Raw genomic sequence first — 20,343 nt, forward strand, 5'->3', positions numbered from 1 at the left:
TACTCCGGTTAAGCAAACTACGAAGGACTGAGAATCCCTGGTTAATAGTGTGCTGCACCTACTGAGCTTCTATACATGTTTTATCTTTATCTTTCACTGGAAGGGCTTGTGAAATGAGCGTGAGGAGAGTGAGTGAGAGTGTGAGGCAGAGATAAAAAAGAGTAGTGTGCTGGAGCAAAAAAAAATTATTTTGTTTAGAGATGTGAGTGTTGCCAAAGAGGCCTCCAGCCACCTCCTGTACCGGTGAGACAGACCAAGAGTGGTGAGGGTAAAAAATAAATAAATATGAAATAAAAATAAAGTTTAGTGCATGAGTCACACCCACAAAAGAGCAAATAAGGTGCAAGGCTTCTTTTGTTTTTGTTTTTTTGTTATTTTTTGTTTTTATCTTATTTTTATGTTTTTTTTTCTCTTATCTCTGTGGTGTCAGAGTATCTGCAGCCATGACCATTATCTTGGTAATGCTAGTGTATCTGATTGTCTCACAAGCTAGGATTAAGACTATTTGATTAGCTAATTAGCTAGTTGTGAGAAAACGATCACTTCTTGGAGACTATTAACTCAACTAAAAGAGGAAGAGACACGTACTCTACAAAAGTTATTGTCCACTAACTTTAAACACAAAAAATAATAAAACAGTTCGTTCATCAGAACCAACGAAATAAAAATCTAGTCGGGAAATTCTTTCTAGAAGCTCTCTAAGAAAATTGGCCAGATTCCGGAATCTACCTTTAACCCTTTCATAGCGGCCAGTCAACTGCATCTACCACGCGGGCGACACCAGCCACTGACCCAGCTCGCGATGGATATACACCCATGCACATATAAATACACAATATGAAAAAAAGGAGCCTCCCTATGTCAACAGAGAGAGAGATACATATGAATAATAAAAGAGAAGAATGCGTGAATGAATAAATAAATACATGACCTAATCCAGAGAGAAGGGCATTCAATACAAGAACAATAATAAAAACATAGCCAATGAGCACGAAAAGGTCGATTCAGGAATAAGGTCCAGGAAGAAGGAACACACAAGCACCAAGTGAGACGAGGTGGTTTCGAACCGGAGCTTTATACATATATATTTTGTTTTTTTTATATATATATATCTAACGGCCTGCGTGGGACTTGCAGAAAGGCCGGCCGTTCTTGGCATAGAAGCTCTTGCCCTCAAGGTTGGACTTGCACACCTGTGGAAGGACGGAGGGGAGTGGACGGAAAACATGTTAAAAAGTAGGATTTGCATTTTTTTTTTTTGGGGGGGGGAGGGTGATTTTTTTGGGAATGTGGAAGGTGATTTTGGATACGAGCACGTGCACTTTGACCCAAAGATGTTATAATAAGGATCACATATTATCGTGAGGGTGTGCATTGGCACATGCATAGGTGGTTTGGCAAACATTCATTCTCTTCAAATTCAAAGACAAAGTCAAATTATCTACCACACTTTTGTGAATTAACTTCGGCAATCCATCACAGATTATATGTATATTTCATATCATGATTCACAATAGATCTTCCTACCTACCAATCAAATTCTCATGCTTATTTATCGTAAATGACAACAGTGGAAATCTCAACGCAATAATAATAATAAAAAAAAAAATTCAGCCAAAGAAAATTTAAAAACAAATATAACAAATCACAAAGATGAAAAAAATGAGGGAAATCTACATAAAAAAGGAGTTATTCTCATGCTCTCAAAATGTGCAACGAACAAAAAGGGGGGAATGGGGAAGGGAGAGAGAAGGAGACACTTACAGAGCACTTGAAGCACTGGCTGTGGTAGTTGTTGTTGAGAGCTTCAACCCATCGATCACCTGCTTCAATCGGGAACCCACAACCCACGCACTTCGTCGTGAATAGGTCGTTCCAATCTGCAAGGAGTAGGGGTCGTTAAGAGATGGTATGACTGGAGTATGGGTCGTTAAGAGATGGTATGACTGGAGTATGGGTCGTTAAGAGATGGGATAACTTAAGTTTGAGTCTTTGAGAGCAGATAACTTAAGTGTGGGTCGTTCAGAGAGGATGCCTTAAGTATGAGTCGCTGAGAGGTGGGGTAGATTAAATATGGGTCACTAAGAGGAAGGATAACCTAAGTTGGGTCGTTGAGAGGCGGGATAACCTACGGGTGTTCAGGGATGGTTCTACTCTCAACCCTTGGGCAGTCGAGCTGTATGATCTGCCTTAAACTTATAATCCTCTTATTTTTTAATAAAGGAAGACTGCGACTCGACATTAGAAAATAAATATAATAAGCAATGTTATAGCGACGGTATAATCGTATCAGCATTAGATTTAAAACGATTTTCCATAATGTTATATGATCTCGTGGCAAATGAAGACCAGCAAAGTAATGAATTCTAATAAAAATAGATTGCCCTACGCAAATAAAAGATAAAAATCACTTGGCAAAATCACACTCACCGGCCTCGCAGTAGGGCAGGCCGTCCTCGAGATAGAAGGCGCCAGAACCGAACACCTTTCCGCAGTAGGCGCAGCAGAAGCACTCAGGATGGAACTGCTTGCCGACTGCGTTCAGGCAGTCCTGGAAGAAGTGGGTGGACGGGTGATGAGATTAATTCACATATCTGGTTTGGTTTTATCTGGTATCTGTATTTGTCTAGTTCTCGTGCCCCTTTTTTGATAATAAAGGAAATCCATAAGGTATATTTTTGAGCAGCTATTACGGAGGTATATTGAAAGAAAGTATTTCTTGAACCAAACACCTCTCTACTTCCCAAGTCAAGTGTGAATGAACCTTAATAAATACTTAAATAGACACTAAAAGAACCCTTAAAAACCAACCTTTAAATAAACACTAAAAGAACCCTTAAAAACCAACCTTTAAATAAACACTAAAAGAACCCTTAAAAACAACCTTTAAATAAACACTAAAAGAACCCTTAAAAAACAACATTTAAATAAACACTAAAAGAACCCTTAAAAACCAACCTTTAAATAAACACTACATCTACACATGAACACTTAACGAAACCTCAAAGCACACTTACACCCTTCACCCTCTTGTCGCACTTGCCGCAGATCGGAGCGAAGTATTGCTCGTAGCAGTTTTCGCAGTAGAGTGAGCCTTGTTCCTCGACGAAGCCCATGTCGATGAGGGGCTTACGGCAGGTGTCGGTGGAGCAGACGAAGTGGTCGGGGCACCAGGTCTTACCCAGGGCGGACACGAAGGGCCCCCTGGCGACGCAGAAGAGGTCTTAGGGCTAGGGCTGATTTCCTTTCCTCTATTTATTTATTCATTCATATATTCATATTTCAGAGATCTTTTGTTCTGAGTGTTTTTTCATGAGGATTTTTTTTTTTTTTTTTTTTTTTTTTTTTGTCAAATCAACTTGAGGAAATTATATATGACAATTTTTTTTTACTTAGATCTAACGACGAACACACAGACGTACACGTACATATATATTTACAAATCATATACAAGAAGGAAATTTTCATGCCAAAAGTATTAACACTTTACAGAACATTCCAACGAAAAATCACTCACATAAAAGAAACAAAAAATACATAGAGGGAACTACATCTTGATCAAGACGAAATAACTATTAGAAAAAAGAAACGTTTTTCTCTCTTTTTACTTTAATTACGAAAACAAATAACATAAGCATTGACCATTTATTAAGCCTTAAAATCAAGATATCGTTCCTTTGAATATATATACAAAATAATTAAAACTCTTTTCTTAAGTGTTTTCTTAAGTCTTTTGTTTTAGTGAATGTATGTGATCTGGACATTTTTATTGTAAATATGATTCATTAAGTGAATGATTTACAGTCAGTATTTCAGTGAATATGTATGTTTGTGTGTGTGCCTGTATGTACGTTTGTATGTGTGCATGTATGTATGTCTGTGTGTGTGCATGCATGTATGTCTGTGTGTGTGCGTGTACGTGTTTGTGTGTGTGCGTGTACGTGTTTGTGTGTGTGCGTGTACGTGTTTGTGTGTGTGCGTGTACGTATGTTTGCGCGTGTCCTATTCACAGCGTTAATCCTCGAGGGACAGTTAGCATTACCTGATGGAGGACCTGCATCCCTGGCAGGAGGGGCGCTCCTTGGCGGCGGTGGCAGCGGGCGTCACAGTGCCTGGCCACGAAGGACAAAGAAATGACAACGAGAACACACAGCATGCCTCAACTACGACGCCACGAAGGCAACGAACGGGCGCGGGCGCGGGCGTGGGCGGCTCGCTCCTACCTGATCTGGCGCATGCAGTCGGAGCAGACGGGGATCCTGGTGCTGGCGGCCTGGTTCATCACGCCGCGGCCTCGGCGGGGGGCGCTCTTCTGGCCGCTGGTCTGGGGCACGCCCTTGGTCGGTCCGCCCATGCCTGGCACGGGCGTGGGCTTGGGCATGCCACCCATCGCGGGGGCCGGGGCCGGGGCGGGGGCGGGGCCTGTGAGAGCGGGGGGCCTGGGGGCTGCAGGTTTTGGCACAGGAGCTGGAGCTGGAGCCGGAGCGGGGGCGGGAGCAGGAGCAGGGGCAGGGGCAGGAACAGGGGCAGGAGCGGGGGCAGGGAGCGGGGGCAGGGGCAGGGGCTGGGGCAGGAGCAGGGGCAGGAGCGGGAGCAGGGGCAGCGTTCACAATGGGGACAGAGACAGGGGGGGAGATGGGTTTGGCAGCGAGCACGGAGGGCGCCCCGGGCGCGGGGCCGCCCTTGGGAGGCGCGACAGGCTTGAAGCCGGGACTGGAGGTCGGGGCCTTCGGAGCGGCCTTGGGCGAACTAACATGCTTAAAGCCGGGGATACCCTTAGCGGGCGCTGGCTTGGCAGGCTTGGCCTCGGTCAGCTTTTGCACGCTCGGGCCCAAGGGCACCGGCTTAGCGGCGGGCGCGGCGGGGGTGGAGGACAGGTTCACAGTCGGCATCGGTTCTGTCACGGGAACCGGCTTCGGGGGCTCTATTTTGCCAGGCTTAGCTTTCGCAGCACTAGGGGCAGCAGCAGCAGCAGCAGGAGCGGGAGCGGGGGCGGAAGCAGGGGCAGGAGCAGGCTTGGGAGCGGGGGCGGGCGCGGGGGCAGAAGCGGGGGGAGCGTGGGCGGGCTCAGAAGGGTGCTGGGCGGGAGGGGAAGCCTTAATGACAATGGTGTCGTAATCTTTGGGAGGGGGCGGGGTGGGCAAGAGGGGAGGCCTCTTAGGGGGGGGCCCACCGACATGCCTTGGTCTAGGGACTTGCGTGGGATCCCCTGACGGCGCCCAAGCAGGCGGGCGGGGCCCCTCCTCCACCACTTCAACCATCTTAGGCGGCGGCCACACAAACGGAGCACCTATTATAGGGAGTCCCAAAGAGCACGGGAGCGGGGAGGGAGAGGTCCCAGGGCCGGCGAGTGGGAGCCAGTGAGTTTGTTTTTCGTTTTTTGTTTTGTTTCCGGCAAAGTTATTTGACGAATAGTGACCAAAAATAGGAGCAAAGTATACCCAGATGATCAATTACCATAATTATTTTTTTTTCCGGAGGATTCGGATAAGGAGGGAAATGAAAAAAGAGATCGAGAGGTCGAGGTGAATGCAGCGGAAGTATGCCCAAAAATATGGCCATTTAATGTCAATGATAGCAGATAGAAGATCAGTATTATGAAGGATAAATAAATCATTAGAGAGTTGTGTTGATAAGAAAGATCATACGTTATCAGTTCCCAATAAATCGCCGGTTAAGTGAAACAGAAAGAAAAAAGAGATGCACCATTTATCCAAAAAGGACAAACAAGAAAGAGCGAGAATGAATTAGGAATAGCAGTTCAGGGCACATGGGTGAAAAGGTAGTAATAGTAAGACCGATAACGAAATCATAAAAAAAGGTAAAATAAAATTCATAATAAAAGCATATAGCAGTACGACGGAGGGAGATGGAGGAGGTGGAGGAGAGGAAGAAATAAAAATAACGAAATAAAAAGGATGGAATCAGACAAATCAACGTAAGATAAACAAGGAAGTTAAAATATAAACAGAGGGCGAGAGAGGAGTCAAAAGCAAAGGGGAGAGGATGGGAGGACCGTACCAGACAGAAAACGGGAATCGGGGAAAGAAAAAGGGAAACCCCTACATTAGAAGTCATACTTCCGGAAGGCATCGGTCCAGCATTTAATCTTATTATTATTGTCATAATTATTTTCTTCTTCTTTTTTTTTTTGGTTTTAATAATTACGGCAGTCCGACAAGTCAAAACCAAGAAGCGAAAATTAAGAAAGAAAGAAAGAACAAAAGAAAGTGGAAGATAGAGAAAAGATAAAATAAAATGAGGAAAAAGGAAAAGAAAATAGAAAAAAACAACGCGCGTGCATCAGTGATTCCGCAAGGTATTTGCATGTCGCCACAACCCAAAATCACATGCACTTAATTTCACATCTTGGACCACCCAATTTTGGTTATTACATTTCCAAACTGAGGCAAAATTAAGATTAATATTTTATGTGAAAGCGTCAAAAAGTGTGCTTTATTTAGAGAAAAAAAATCCAAAAAAATGGTCACAAAAAAAAAGAATTATTCCTCCGTCCAAAAAAAAAATGTCTGGTAAGGCTCCCTCACAGTGAGGCTCATGCATTGGCCTGGAGGATCAGAAAAAACAAAGCTCTGTGGGCTTCGAGAGAGAGAACGAGTCTAAGGGTAAATGTGAGTCAGATAGCTAGTGGGTTAACAGCAAATGAGTCAGTCGTTACTGAAGAATCGTGGGTGTGAGGGAGGAGAAGGGGGGAGGGGTTGAAGAAGAGTGGGGGAGAGAGTTTAAGGCGGGGGGAAGCGGAGTGGGGGGGGGGGGGTTCTCGGGGTCGGGTGACGGAGGAAAAAGGCGAATCGTGCTGTCAAAACCCCTTAATTCCAAGGGCCAATAGAGGACAGAGGGCCAGAACGCGTCCTGGACCCGGACTCAAGAACTGGAGACGAGGGACAGACTCGGGAGGGAAGGGGTTGGGGGGGGGGGGGAGGGTTAGCTCCAGCGGAACTCCAGCAGCAGCAAATCCAGCGGCAGCGGGGTGCTTACACAAGTGTCGGATCGCCATCCAGTTGCCGTCTCTAGCTTCTGCTTCTTACTCATTTGTTGTTGTGGTGGTTATTTTTTAAGGAGTTTAATTAAATTACTTTACCTTTGAAATCTATCCACATCCACTTTTCTAACCAGTTATGACAATGCTGAGGAGAAGTGTGACGGAGATGGGGCAGCCGAGATGTCGAACTTGTGTGCAGCATCCCACCCCACATTGGGCCATCTCTGGGACAGCCCTGATGCTTTAAACGCTCACAAAAAATCTTGACATACTCTCATAACATCAACTTTAGATAACTATAGTTGTGTACAAATCCAGTAATGGCATCAAATATGTTTTTATATATATTTCTGTTTATACGTATCGTTCAGATACGTAAAAAGCGAGTTCATTTTAATTGGTTTAGTTTATGTTGAAAAGTAAATGTTTATGTTTTCTACATATCTTTTTTTTACCAAAGAAAATGTTTATTTTAGGGGGTAACTACACTAATTACATACTTGCAAGTGCTCGTTTTCTTTACATCAATGATGGCAATCACTAATACAGTTTTGTAACTGAAGCTAATGATTACCATGACTAAGCTAATAATATATATTAAATCAAGAGGAACAAATATATTAAACTCACAACATTAAACCACAACTGGATTTGTGCAACTAATTCTAAAATAGTTATTGATTAACACTCAGTCCATTTGAAAATATTTGTTCAGCCATACAATCCATACTACATAGAAACACAAAGATAATTAATAGATAAAACTAATACCATATCATTAATACACAAACAATATGTTAAACAAAAAGCGACATATTGAGGATGTGTGATGTTTGTATATATATATGTGAATACATTTAGATATACATACAGTCATACACACACACAATCATACTTGCGCGTATATATACAAGTGTGTAGGCAGTGTATGTATTTCTGTGTCCACACACATGCATACATACATACATGCAAACACACTCATCCACACATATTTAAAAATGCACATTTAAACACACACACACACACACACACACACACACACACACACACACACACACACACACACACTCACGCACACACACTAACACACACACACACACACACACACACACAAACACACACACACACACACACACACACACACACACACACACACACACACAAACACACACACACAAAAAAAAAAAAAAAACACACACACACATATATACGCACACACACACAGATACACAGACACACGCACGCACATACACACACGCACACACACACACACACACACACACACACACACACACATTGTGTTATATATACACAAACAAATACACACATATTCACGCATGTATAAATGTACATATACTAATCACTTCCTTTAGTATGAAATAAATCTCTCAATACACAAGGCAATATATATAAATAAAATACTTAAATAAATATCATGCTTATGAATAAATTACTACCAAAAGAGAATACAGTACATGGGCAAAACTCAAATAAAATCTACTGTCTTAAACTTAACATTCCTAATATTAACCCTTTGTACATACAGGGCAGAATTAGACAGAGCAAAATACCCACATCTCAAAACACGAGAGTATACCCTAAAGTTCTATATACAGAACAGCATTGACAATGTCACCGAGCACTCGTCTCCGTCAAGTGGAGGAAGGTCACAGATGAAGTTGTGAAGTGGACAGGCCTCTGGCGCCAGCGGCCTTGCATGCCTTGGGGCTTTTGGCGGCGACCAAGACTTCTTCATCGTCCTTTTCTTTCTCTCCCTTCTCTTCTTCTTCTCCTTTTCCTTTTCATCTTCTCTCTTTCCTTTTTATTCTCCTTCTCCTTCTCCTTTCGTTATGTGACCGAATAATAAGCGAATTTCAATCATAGAAGTGCAAGTGATTTACTTGTTTTCGTCTTTACTTTACTTTCCTAGAGAATTTTATATTATTTTTTTATTTAGAAGTCCGTTTCATTTTTTTGCGCACAGCTTCGAACGCCGGGTTATTAATACACACTCGAGGGTACGGAGACTAATGTGTCACGACTGAGCTTCCGTTCATTCCCAGATGGTGATAAATAAGCCAAGGGGATCACATGACTTCTTCTCAAACATCTCTGCTAATGCCTTACATTCTTAATCAGTCTACTCCTCCCATAAAGAAACAATCTCGGTTACAACAACAATTGCATTTTCACATTAATTTAGAACACAAGAACTAAAATGAGAGAGAAAGTTTAGTCGCATCCCGTTTCCTCCCCCTCGAGCACCACACGTCTTGGCATCCATCCCAGAATATCCTCGCTATCATAACCAAACAGCCACTAATCACGTGAAAGTTGTTATTTCTGACCGGAACCCTCTGTCAGTGGAAGCCTTTAGATGTCTGGCTCTTGGACGTACTTCAGTGAGAGGTTGGAGTCTTTCTTTGACAATTCTTAAATGATGGAATATCGTATTGGATTTCATCGTAATATGTTGTAGGGTGCCGGTGGCGGGATTCGACTGTCCAAGTACAATACTGACATGGTATATGGTCTTCTTATATGGGGATTACTGTGTCTACTACAGCGCAAACCACATCAATATATGAAAGTGAGAAAGAATGGTATGTGATTTGTCTCACAACAACTTTACATCTGTAACATTCCCTACATATACATTTTTTCATCTTATGCAGATATTGAATGCGGGGTTGTTGATCTGTCTAATTCTGTTCTCCCCTTTCCCATATTTACTTTTTATATCAATTCATCCAAAGCCAATTATTTTTTGGAAAAAATACATAAATAAATTTACACTCTGAATCCCGAAATGATATTGGCATCAAATAACGTAAACGAGAGCGTGCACACTTAAATCTACAGTACCTTTCTTGGGAATGTGCGAGCGCACATCCACGCTTCCTGCAGGAGCACCGAAGGGCTTCTGCGGAGCGGGAGCCGCCGGGGCCTTGACGGGCTGGAAGGATGGTGGAGGGGCCGCCATGGGCGCTGCTGGGGCCTGAACAGGGGCAGGGGCAGGAGCAGGGGCAGGAGCAGGGGCCGGCGCCGGCTGCAACGGTGAGAAAACCAGTTAGCTTTGGATACACACGGTCACCTGACGAGCCGGTGTCCCTACGCCGGACACGAGGGCGAGGGACACCGGCCCCTGAGAGGCGGGACATGGCGTGGGCCAACACTCGCTATTCAACGGAAATCTCTCCGGCAAAACTAATGGAACGTCATCATCATCCTGGTTCTCTGAGCGGGGTTAGTAGCGGTCCTTGGTCACTACTACCACTGTCACCACAGGAACTAAATGATTGCAAAGAAAAGAACTTGACAAGAGAACTAAAGAGAGCAAGCATTACTGTATGCAGCAGCGTGTGTGTGATCTCTGAGCTATGGAGCGTGGCACTGGCCCAGCCACTGCCATGCGCAAGGGGCATGCGCAACTGTACCTCGATCACGGGAGAGACGCGCTCGGGCGCGGGGGGGGCGGCCTCTTCGGCGACGGCCTCCGGTTCTACTGCGGGCTCTTCTGCCTCGGGTTCGGGCTCCGGTTCTACGATAGGTTCGGGCTCAACCGCGGTTTCTGCCGCTTCAGGTTCTGGCTCCGGTTCTACAACGGGTTCTGGCTCTGAACTAGCCTTTGCTTCCGGCTCAGCGGCCGTCTCAGATTCGGGTTCTGGCTCTACTATAGCCTCGGGTACCGGTTCGGCTTCCTCGGCTACCGGTTCGGCTTCCTCGGCTACCGGTTCAGCTTCCGGTTCAGTCTCCGGTTCAGCGGGAGCTTCGTCTACAATGTGCGCTTCTTCCTCTGCGGCGGGAGCAGGTTCTTGCTCGGTCTCAGCCTGCAAGGACCCCGAAGCGGGTCACCCAACGGGCTACATGGCTACACTACAAACATCACACAGTGGAGGAGGACCTGGACATGCAAGGGACGGGACGACACACATTACCTGGGCGCAGGCACTAGAGGGCACCCTGGCACTCCGCCCGGTGCCAGTGCCAAGCAGTCTTCCGCCGCCGGAAAAAAACACTATTTACACCTACTACGTCATCATATCGGGAGATACCGTTGCCATCCTGTTGCTCCCTCACTAAATACATTACTCTGAGTAGATCGCGGTGTGTGTATCCACGTGCGTGTGCGTGTCGTGTAATGTGCGTGTGCGTGCGTGTGCGTGCGCGTGTGTGTGTGTGTGTGTGTGTGTGTGTGTGTGTGTGTGTGTGTGTGTGTGTGTGTGTGTGTGTGTGTGTGTGTGTGTGTGTGTGTGTGTGTTGTGTGTGTGTGTGTGTTGTGTGTGTGTGTGTGTGTGTGTGTGTGTGTGTGTGTGTGTGTGTGTGTGTGTGTGTGTGTGTGTGTGTGTACGTGTGCGTGTAGTGTGTACGTGTGCGTTATGAGATGGTGGGCGTGTATGAGTGCGTACATGTCCGACTTGTCCGTGAGCGAATGCGTGTGCGTACATGCGCGTGTGTGTAAAAACTCAATAGGTCTTCACTATACTTGCTCATGCATGAACTTAGATTTGAAATTAGATAACTGTAATATGATTATTTACACAGTGAAATGCAATAGGAATAATTATAAACATATAACCATAGGCATATAATTTACATAATTATACCATAGTGAGATACGAGCACAATATCTAATTAACTAAACAATTTGTACATTGATTTATCCTCTCGTTCTGACAGCTAACAAGTGTCGGTGTGGCTGAGGAGGAACCACTTAGGTGTCGCGCGGCAAGTGTACATGTGTGCGTGTAAGCGTGGGCGTGGCCCTCCCTATGGTGTGGCCGGGCTATTCGTGCACAGAGGGGGGGGAAGGAGCACACCGGGCGCCCCCCACGTCCCTCGTCTGCGCCTTCGACCCGCGTCCTCCTCCAGGATACGCCGTGATCACTGGGCTCGCACGGAGGCCACGGGAGGGCGCTCGCTGCCGGCCTGTGAACACCGCGCCTCACGGAGCAGGCGTCTGGCCAAGGGCGAGCGAGAGGGGCGTGGAGGGTGGCGCTCCGGATGGCTTTACTCACAACCGAGTTATACCTCAGGCGCGGGTGCGGGTGCGGGTTCGGGTTCGGCCTCGACGGGCGCGGGGGCGGGGGCAGATTCCACGACGGGCTCAGAAACAGGGGCTGCTGGCTCAGGCTCGGCTGCAGGCTGCAAGTGGCAGAGGCGAGCCCGTCAGTGTGCAACAGGCAACAACGGCGCGAAGGACTCTCACCTATTCTCCTCATCTTGTTTCCTCCACCTCTTTCCTCCTCCTATCTCCTTCTACCTCCTTCAACCTCATACCTCCTCAAGACTCACTCACTTGCCTCCCTCCTACAGGGTGAATCGAAGCTTCAGGTGTGTTAATTACTGGAGGTGAGAGACCTCGCGGTGTTGGCGCAAAATTATCAGGGGGAAACACAAAATGATGATTACAAAAGAGGATAAATAAAATAAACGTTTAAATTTGGTTATAAGAAGCAATTCATAAAATGATCCAGGTATTAAGTGCTTAATTTATAGTTAATAAAGAGCTGAGCTTTTGAAGAATTATCATGATTATTTAAGGTATTATTCAAGTAATTAGAGAGAAGAGAGACTACAAATGAGTGACTAAAACTACTTGCCAAAAATCTAGACAGGTAATTGAAGTGGGAAAAATGAAATAAATCGTAATCAAAATATAAGCAATTAGAGCTGCCCACAAGGAGAGCAGCGGCAACGGCAGCTGAGACACCAAAAGAGACGAGAAACAACCACATGAAAACAGCAAAAGACTCTTGTGTGGGGTCGAGTCCGTCAACCTTCTACCGTGTCGAGACCTTCCCTTTGCTACGAAAGACAACAACTTCATGACTCATGCAAGGAGAACAGCCGTTGTCATGAGTCTAATGGAAGAGCTGAAGGTGAAGAGAGGCGTTCGTTGCGAGTTTCATGACCCCGACGACGAGAAATGAGTATCCTCCAGATGAAAATATCATGCACCAGCCTGTCATGCGGTGGTTATGAAGAGCGAAATCTCGATCCAGAGACTAAGAGTGGACCTTACTTCTATTCTCTTTTGCCTGGCAGGTCGATCAGAAGGTGAGTAAGAAAAGCGTCGAAGAAATATGTGGAAAGAGAAAGAAAGAGAGAGAAAGCGAGAGAGAGAGAGAGAGAGAGAGAGAGAGAGAGAGAGAGAGAGAGAGAGAGAGAGAGAGAGAGAGAGAGAGAGAGAGAGAGAGAGAGAGAGAGAGAGAGGCGTAGGCAACAAGACACACAAAAAAAACATAAACTGAGAAACAGAACAAGAACAAGAGAGATCGAGAAGCGAGGACGAGACCCCACGGAGCAGACGAACCCGACTTCCGAGCGCCCAACAGATGCAGATGAGGATCAGGATGAATCCCATGAGGAACACGAGAGCGCAGAAGGAGACAGACAGATAGACAGAAAGATACAAAAAAATAAGAGAAATAGACTAAGAGAAGAGGAAAAACAAGAGTTAGAAGAGACAAGAGAACATCAGCGAGAGCAGCGAAGCGGGAGACGGCTGGTGTACCTCTGGCTGTGGTTCCGGTTCTTGAGCTGGCTCGGGGGGAGGTACTGGAGGTTCTTGAACCGGGGCTACGGGTTCGAGTTCTGGCTCTGGGGCCACGGGCTGCAAGAGATATGTCAGTGGCACTAAGGGCAGAGGCAGCAGCAGCGTGGCACCCAAAATAAAATGATAAAAAAAAACAACAACAACAGAGTCATCGTGTGGAGAGATAGTCCGAGTCATCGCCTATTGTCGCTCTGCCTTTGCCTCTCCAAACACTTTCTTTTTGTTTTGTTTTATGCAAATGAATTTTAAGTCAAAACAAGGCAAATAAAAACACATAACACAAGACCAATTATTTTGTTTTAATTGGGTCAGTTGGACTTTAATATTAACCAAAGAAGCTGAACATAGACGAAAATAACATAATGTTAGAATTGTAGTTAAAAGAAAAGCACATTTACTCTACATTTTTTTTAAGATCAGTTATATAAACGATTATATTTGATTAAACAAGGATATTAAAAAGGTTTTCAAAACCTACTGGACAGTTTAACATGAACTTACCTCAACTTGTTTTTGTTTTTGTTGTTGTTATGTTATGAAAACAAAAGTCATGTCACATGCGTTAGGTGTCATTATTGATCCGAATTTGAATGGATCAATTATTTTTTTTGGTCAGATTTTTTTTTTGTTTTTGTTTCTTGTTTATAGAATGGGGATGGTTTAGTTTAGTTTTACCTCAACTGTCATTGTGGTTGTGGAAAAAAATAATCATGAAAAACGAAATGAAACGCATTTCAAAACTGGTCATACAGATTTTTTGAAAGGCAGAAAGTAGGTCCGTCTTTTGTAGTGATAGACGATGAAATAAGTAAATAAATAAATAAACGATGATAATAATAATAATAATGACACTAACGAAATAAAACCCGAGTTATCAGGAACTAAATATAACAAAATGTTGAACTGAAGAATAAAGATGAAGATGGTCAGTAATGATCACTTTCAAGAAATGAAAACGAAAAGAAACGAAAAGGAGTCGAGAACACAAATAACTAAATAAATAAATAAGTAAAACAATAATAATGTAATAATTCTGGCATAATTTTGGAGAGAGAAAATAAGAATAGACAGATATATATCAAATTTGGAGACCACGAAAAAAATACGCTATCTTTGTGTATTCTTGAGGTCTAGAAACAACACCAATTTCTTCCTGATTAAAATGACATTTTCCATCATCATTTGGAGTCAATAATTCCACGGTAATATCTGTGTTAGCTTTAGCGTTAAAACTAGTTTTCTATCTCAGCTAACAACGCAGTCACACGCTCAGGATCTACCAAGTTTTTTTCTTTATCTTCAAACTTTCAAAATCATGTAACGGTTTTAACGGTCTACAGGGCATACGAATATAAATAAAAGATTAAAATCCTATTCGAAATCTATTTTTTTTTAAATCAAAATCTACTATTGAAGAAGTGACGAAAACAATAATAAGAGTTTCTAGAAGGATTCAATACTTTCATTTTTTTTTTTTTTACTGAAAGGGTTAGCCAAATACTACCGCACGCTATTAGTATAAAAACCCATATATATAATAAGGCGTCCATCAAAAGAAGCAAATGTCTGCAATAAGAAAATGGCGTTTTAAACATGACTTCTTTTCGTGGATTTATTATATCATGGATAGAAGACTGCCGGTCAAATAGCCAGCGACGCCCCATTTCATGATGAGCGTTAATTCGAAATCCTACGTTCACTCCACGACCGTCTAAGTTCAAAATCTAAGTACACTCACAAAGGGAACAAAAAATAAAAGGAATATCTACGGGTTTGTCTACGTATTTCCATTTAATAGGGAAAGAGGGAAGGGGTGTGGGGAGAGCGAGGGAGCGGTGGGGGGAGGGGGGAATGGGGAGTAGGGAGGGAGAGGTGGGTAGGTGGGCGGAGTTATCACACGACTACTGTTGTTGTCTAATGGGTCTCATCTTTTATTTTGTTTTTGTTTTTTTCTTTATCTAAGGGAAGATACATGGATCTAAAAGGGAATAAGTTCACGGGGATTTGAGAGGGAATAAGGCGTAGGAGGGGAAGCAAGGGCACAAAAAAAAAAAAAAAACGCTTCACAATTGTTACGGGGATGTTGTTGCGTGAGGCTTCCCACGAGCCACTACGGACGAGATACCTTGAATGGGGAAACGGGGGCGAAGTTAGGGATGGGTGTGGGTGAAGGCATAGATGGAGACCCCATTGTGTTGAGCGGCAGGATCCGAACGCCGCCCGCAGGAGGCTTGAAGGGCTGCCAGAAGGACACCAAAGGAGGAGTTAAACGACGGAGATTCGATGTTCTTTTGTTTCTGTTGTCTTCGGGTGTTTATAGGGTGTGTGGGTATGTGGAGGGAGGGGGAAGGGAGGGAGGGAAAGACAGAGAGAGAGAAGAGGGGGGAAAGAGGAGAGAGAGCGAGACACAGAGAGAGAGAGAGAGAGAGAGAGAGAGAGAGAGAGAGAGAGAGAGAGAGAGGAGGGAGAGAGAGAGAGAGAGGGGAGGAGAGGGAGGGAGAGAGAGAGAGAGAGAGAGAGAGAGAGTGAGAGAGAGAGAAAGAATGAGAGAGAGAGAATGAGAGAGGTCAGATAAAGGAGGATGGGTAGAGGACGAACGAAGGAAGGGAGGGGAGGGAGAGAGATCAACTGAGTGTAGGTGAAAGGACGAGACTGGGGGTGGGGGGGGGGGAGGTCGAAGGACTGCGTGACTCCAAGAAGAAAATATTAAAATTCGATCCTATACCTGGCTTCGGTTTTCAAACATACTTCCTTTTCAGCTCTTTCAGTGTATCTCCAAATTATTCATGACCAAGTCAGACACGACAAAAAAAAAAAAAAAAAAACTAAGAATTAAAAAATCAAGTTTTCCTCATATTTTTTCCTTTTAGATTTTTTCTCTTCCTGACTAATCTTTCTAAAATTATTTATTCAACTCCTTAGAATTCACATTTCAACCATCGATGGACCTCTGAAATTACTCTTTCATTAAACGGATACTAAAATTTATACAGAATATAAATAAATAAATAAATATTCGAATAAATGAATAAAAAATAACAATGGTCTTTTAGGATTATCCACGAGACGGACTGAGGCGAGGTTTATACATTTATTTTTCTTCTTTTTGGTTGTATTACAATGTGAGTCTGTCATAAAATCCGAACGGAGGGTTATCATAAACAATGTTCATGTCCACATAGAGAAGATAAAAGGCGAAGTTGAGTAGCTACGAAAGGGGGCGTGTTTCGTGGGCGTGTATACTTACAGCAGGGGCAGGGGCGGGGGCAGGGGCAGGGGCGGGGGCAACCTTGGCCTGAGTAGCGGTCACTGCACCAGCGGGCGGGGCGGCACCGCTGAAACACCCGGAGAAGAAGACATGTTCAATCAAGCCAAGCACCGGCTAAGTTCTCGGATTTTAAGAGACATATAATGCTTATAAGTAATAATAAAAAAAGAGAGAAAGGGAAATTAATTAAGTACACGAATATACCAAGTCCAAAAAGGAAATGAATCATCGCCAAATGCGTAGCGTCGTTGACAGCAAATCTCATTTCTCTTATGATCCCTTGTCATCAAAATCTAACTCCCTTCTTCCCGCCAACCCTCATATAAACAAAAAAAACAAAAGAGCATCACAGACTCACAACTTCAAAGACGCTACACAACAAACAAAAAAGAGAAAAGAGAACCGAGAGTTTATTTTGACAGAGTTGAGATAATATGTGTTTTTGAGATGATGTAGGCAGGAGAAACCCGGTGAGATAAGTGGGTTTTTTTGAGACATGATGTTGGCAGGAGAGACCCGGTTGAGAGACACTTACGGCTTGACCACAACAGGTTCCATGTTGGGTGCAGGCGGGTTGTGGCGAGCGGCTTGTTTGGCGTGGACATCGCAGTATAACTTGTCATTGATGTTGTAGTAGCCTGCACGGTAGCATTAGGATTATCGATCGAGATAGGGAGGGTTAAGGCGTTGCTGCTTGTTAATATTATTCATGTCCTTATCTTCTAGGTGTTTTGATAACATTTTTGAAGAAGAGAAGAATAGTTCGTTTTTTTTCTTTCCATCTCTCTTTCTACTTTTAAAAAAATCTTCAGCTTCTTCCTCTCTGCTAAGTTTGCTTCCTTTGTGGGTAATTGTATGTGTGATGAAAGCAAATGAGTCTTAAGCTTTTCCTTCTTTCTCTCCCTCTAGGAAGAAGATGATTATTCATTAATTTATTCTATTTCACTTACATCTACATTCCTCCTTCTCCTTCTCCTCCATCCTTTCCAGTCTCTCTCCCTCCTTCTCCTCCTCTTTTCTCTCTCTCCTTCTACTCCTTCTCCTCCATCCTTTTCTACCTATCAGCTGAGAAAATTAAGAAAAAAGAATCATAAACAAAACACAATAATAATAATGGAATCACAGTGTGTCGCAACCACTGATCTGAAAACCGAGAAAGAAAAAGTAAACACAACACCTTCGTAAAAAAAAGAGAGAGAGAGAGAGAGAAAAAAAAAAAGAAAAAAAAAAATGTGTACGAAAATGTAGTCTTCGATATGAAAGGAGATGACTAAGAGAAAATGGCTGATAATGAATGAAAAAGGGGAGAGTAGGAAGAAAAAAGGGGAAAGGGAGGGAAGGATGGACGAGGGAAAAAGAGGGAACCAGAAGGGTATCCAAGGGACACCCAACCCTTCAAACGAAAATAGGAAAAAAAAAAAGAAAGAATATTAAGAATAAGACCAAAAAAAAAAAAAAAAAAAAAAAAAAAAAAGGAAGATAACCCAAATAAGCAGATAATGCCAGAAGGGGAAACGAGAGAGACTTACCAACATTCTTGAGCGAGGAGCCACAGGTCGAACACCTGAAGCAGTCAGCGTGGAGATTCTTATTCTTTATTCGCACGAACACACCGCTGAAACGAACACGCTTACCGTCAGTCACACGCCTCGCCTGTCTCCTTGCCCCGCGCCTGCTGGCCCTGCTAGTCTCGCTGCCCTACGGACTTGCTATTCTCCTATTTTGCTAGTGTGGCTCGTCTGCTATTTTGCTAATATGGCTCGTCTGCTATTTTGCTAGTGTGACTCGTCTGCTATTTTGCTATTGTGGCTCGTTCTGCTAGTTTGCTAGGATGGTATCTGCTATTCTGCTAGTTTGCTAGGATGGTATCTGCTATTCTGCTGTTTTGATTGCATGATTTATCTGTTATTCTGCTATTTTAACTAGTCTGGTTTATCGTTGTCTTGCTGGCTCGCTTGCCTGAATAAAGTGCTATTTTCCTAGCTTGACTCATTTGCTATTCTGCTAGGATGGCATCTGCTATTTTGCTTGGATGACTCAGCTGCTAATCTGCTGTTTCACTAGTCTGATTTATTGCTATTTTGTTGGCTTGTTTGCCTTACTCATCTATTTTGCTAGCCTGGCTCATTTACTAATCTGCTATTTTGCTAGTCTGACTCACCTGCTATTTTGCTAGTCTGACTCACCTATTTTGCTTGGCTGACTCACCTACTATTCTGCTATTTTGTTAGCCTGACTCAACTGCTAATCTGCTACTGCTACTTTGGCCTATTTTCCTACCATCTGCTAGCTTGCAAACTCGCTACCTTGCAAGTTTATAAATTGATATCTTGTTGCCCTGTTGCCCTGACTATACTGCTACTTTGCTACATTGATAATCTACTACTAGCGGCTCTGCTAACTTGGCCATGTGCTATGTTGCTGTTTTGCCACCCTGGTACCCTGCTATTCTGTTATTTTGCATCCTGATACCTTGTAAATCTGCTATTTTTCAACGCTAATACCCTGTTAATCTGCTATTTTTCAAGCCTAATTCTCTGCTAATTCACTATTTTGTAACTCTGATATAATCCTGTTAATATGCTAATTTGTAACCCTGATATCTTGCTAATCTGTAATTCATGAATCGTGTTTCTTATTATCTATCTTATTATATACCATAACTAGCCTAATCTACGCCTAGACGAAACAATCCGTGAAGATAATAGCTTCATTTATCTTATCAAATAGGAAAAAAAAAACGGTATAGAAAAAATAATTCTATCTTCTCTTTAATTCATCTTCCGATTTCCGAGTTTCGTTTTCTCTCTCTTTTTAGTGCACGAAAATAAAACTAAAAGAAAAGTGAAAGAAAGAAGAAAATTGTGTTGCATTTCTTCTAAAATCTGCAGCTCTAAAGTGTCGACTAGCTAAGAACTACTAGACGCAGGTGCCGGCGCGGGGTTTTTGCACTTCGACCCTGAACCGACTGCCGTGCCATGGGGGGTAGGGGGAGGGGCATGGGAGAGGGGGGGAGGGGGGCGTATTGAGGGAGGGCGATACTTCATAAGATAAAAGAAAAGAGAGTTGTGTTTTTTTTTTTCTCTAAATGGATTATTGTTAGTTTAGTTTCAGGTTATAAATACGTTTTGTTTGTTTGTTTGTATGTTTTAAACAAAAGGAAGGGGGGGAGGGGGGTGTTTAGGGATGGGGAGGAGATATAGAACTTTAAAGTTGCAGAACATTCGTGCATTGAGATCAACAGGTGTGACGGAGAGGGTCGAAGTTGTGATGGTTACAACACCTTATCAAAAATGCTAATATCATCCCTTGTTTGCTTTTGGTGTGAGTTTCTTATAATCAATCTTATTTACAAGTTATTCATAAACAAGGTCAAGTGTTCAATAGCATAACATTAATTCAAAGTTGTATATCAGAATATTAATCATGTCTAGAAATATATACACAAGATGCGAAGATTGAGGGAGGAAAATTATATACATATATACATATATACGATTAGCACTAGACAGA

At 43.3% G+C, this 20,343-nt stretch overlaps 1 protein-coding gene across 19 annotated transcripts in view; it reads right to left on the bottom strand.

Moving 5' to 3' along the window:
* LOC125041486 (PDZ and LIM domain protein Zasp-like) overlaps window positions 1–20,343 on the bottom strand; it is a 135,710-nt gene that overhangs the window by 1,351 nt on the left and 114,016 nt on the right. For 6 of the 19 annotated variants that reach the window (XM_047636485.1, XM_047636482.1, XM_047636474.1 and 3 more), the window contains 12 exons: window positions 18,360–18,445; window positions 17,366–17,468; window positions 16,810–16,897; window positions 15,688–15,801; window positions 13,521–13,619; window positions 12,035–12,148; window positions 10,441–10,833; window positions 9,869–10,052; window positions 4,224–4,422; window positions 3,018–3,204; window positions 2,431–2,551; window positions 1,765–1,880 (listed from right to left, as the gene is read on the bottom strand). In XM_047636485.1, the coding sequence (XP_047492441.1) occupies window positions 1,765–1,880; window positions 2,431–2,551; window positions 3,018–3,204; window positions 4,224–4,422; window positions 9,869–10,052; window positions 10,441–10,833; window positions 12,035–12,148; window positions 13,521–13,619; window positions 15,688–15,801; window positions 16,810–16,897; window positions 17,366–17,468; window positions 18,360–18,445 (1,804 nt within the window). Of the gene's footprint in view, window positions 1,194–1,764; window positions 1,881–2,430; window positions 2,552–3,017; window positions 3,205–4,042; window positions 4,113–4,223; window positions 4,423–9,868; window positions 10,053–10,440; window positions 10,834–12,034; window positions 12,149–13,520; window positions 13,620–15,687; window positions 15,802–16,809; window positions 16,898–17,365; window positions 17,469–18,359; window positions 18,446–20,343 lie in introns of all 19 variants that reach the window. The other 13 variants (XM_047636488.1, XM_047636478.1, XM_047636470.1 and 10 more) reach the window with 12 other exon arrangements.

The sequence above is a fragment of the Penaeus chinensis genome, chromosome 30 (assembly GCF_019202785.1).
Source record: "Penaeus chinensis breed Huanghai No. 1 chromosome 30, ASM1920278v2, whole genome shotgun sequence".
NCBI classification, from domain to species: Eukaryota; Metazoa; Arthropoda; class Malacostraca; order Decapoda; family Penaeidae; genus Penaeus; species Penaeus chinensis.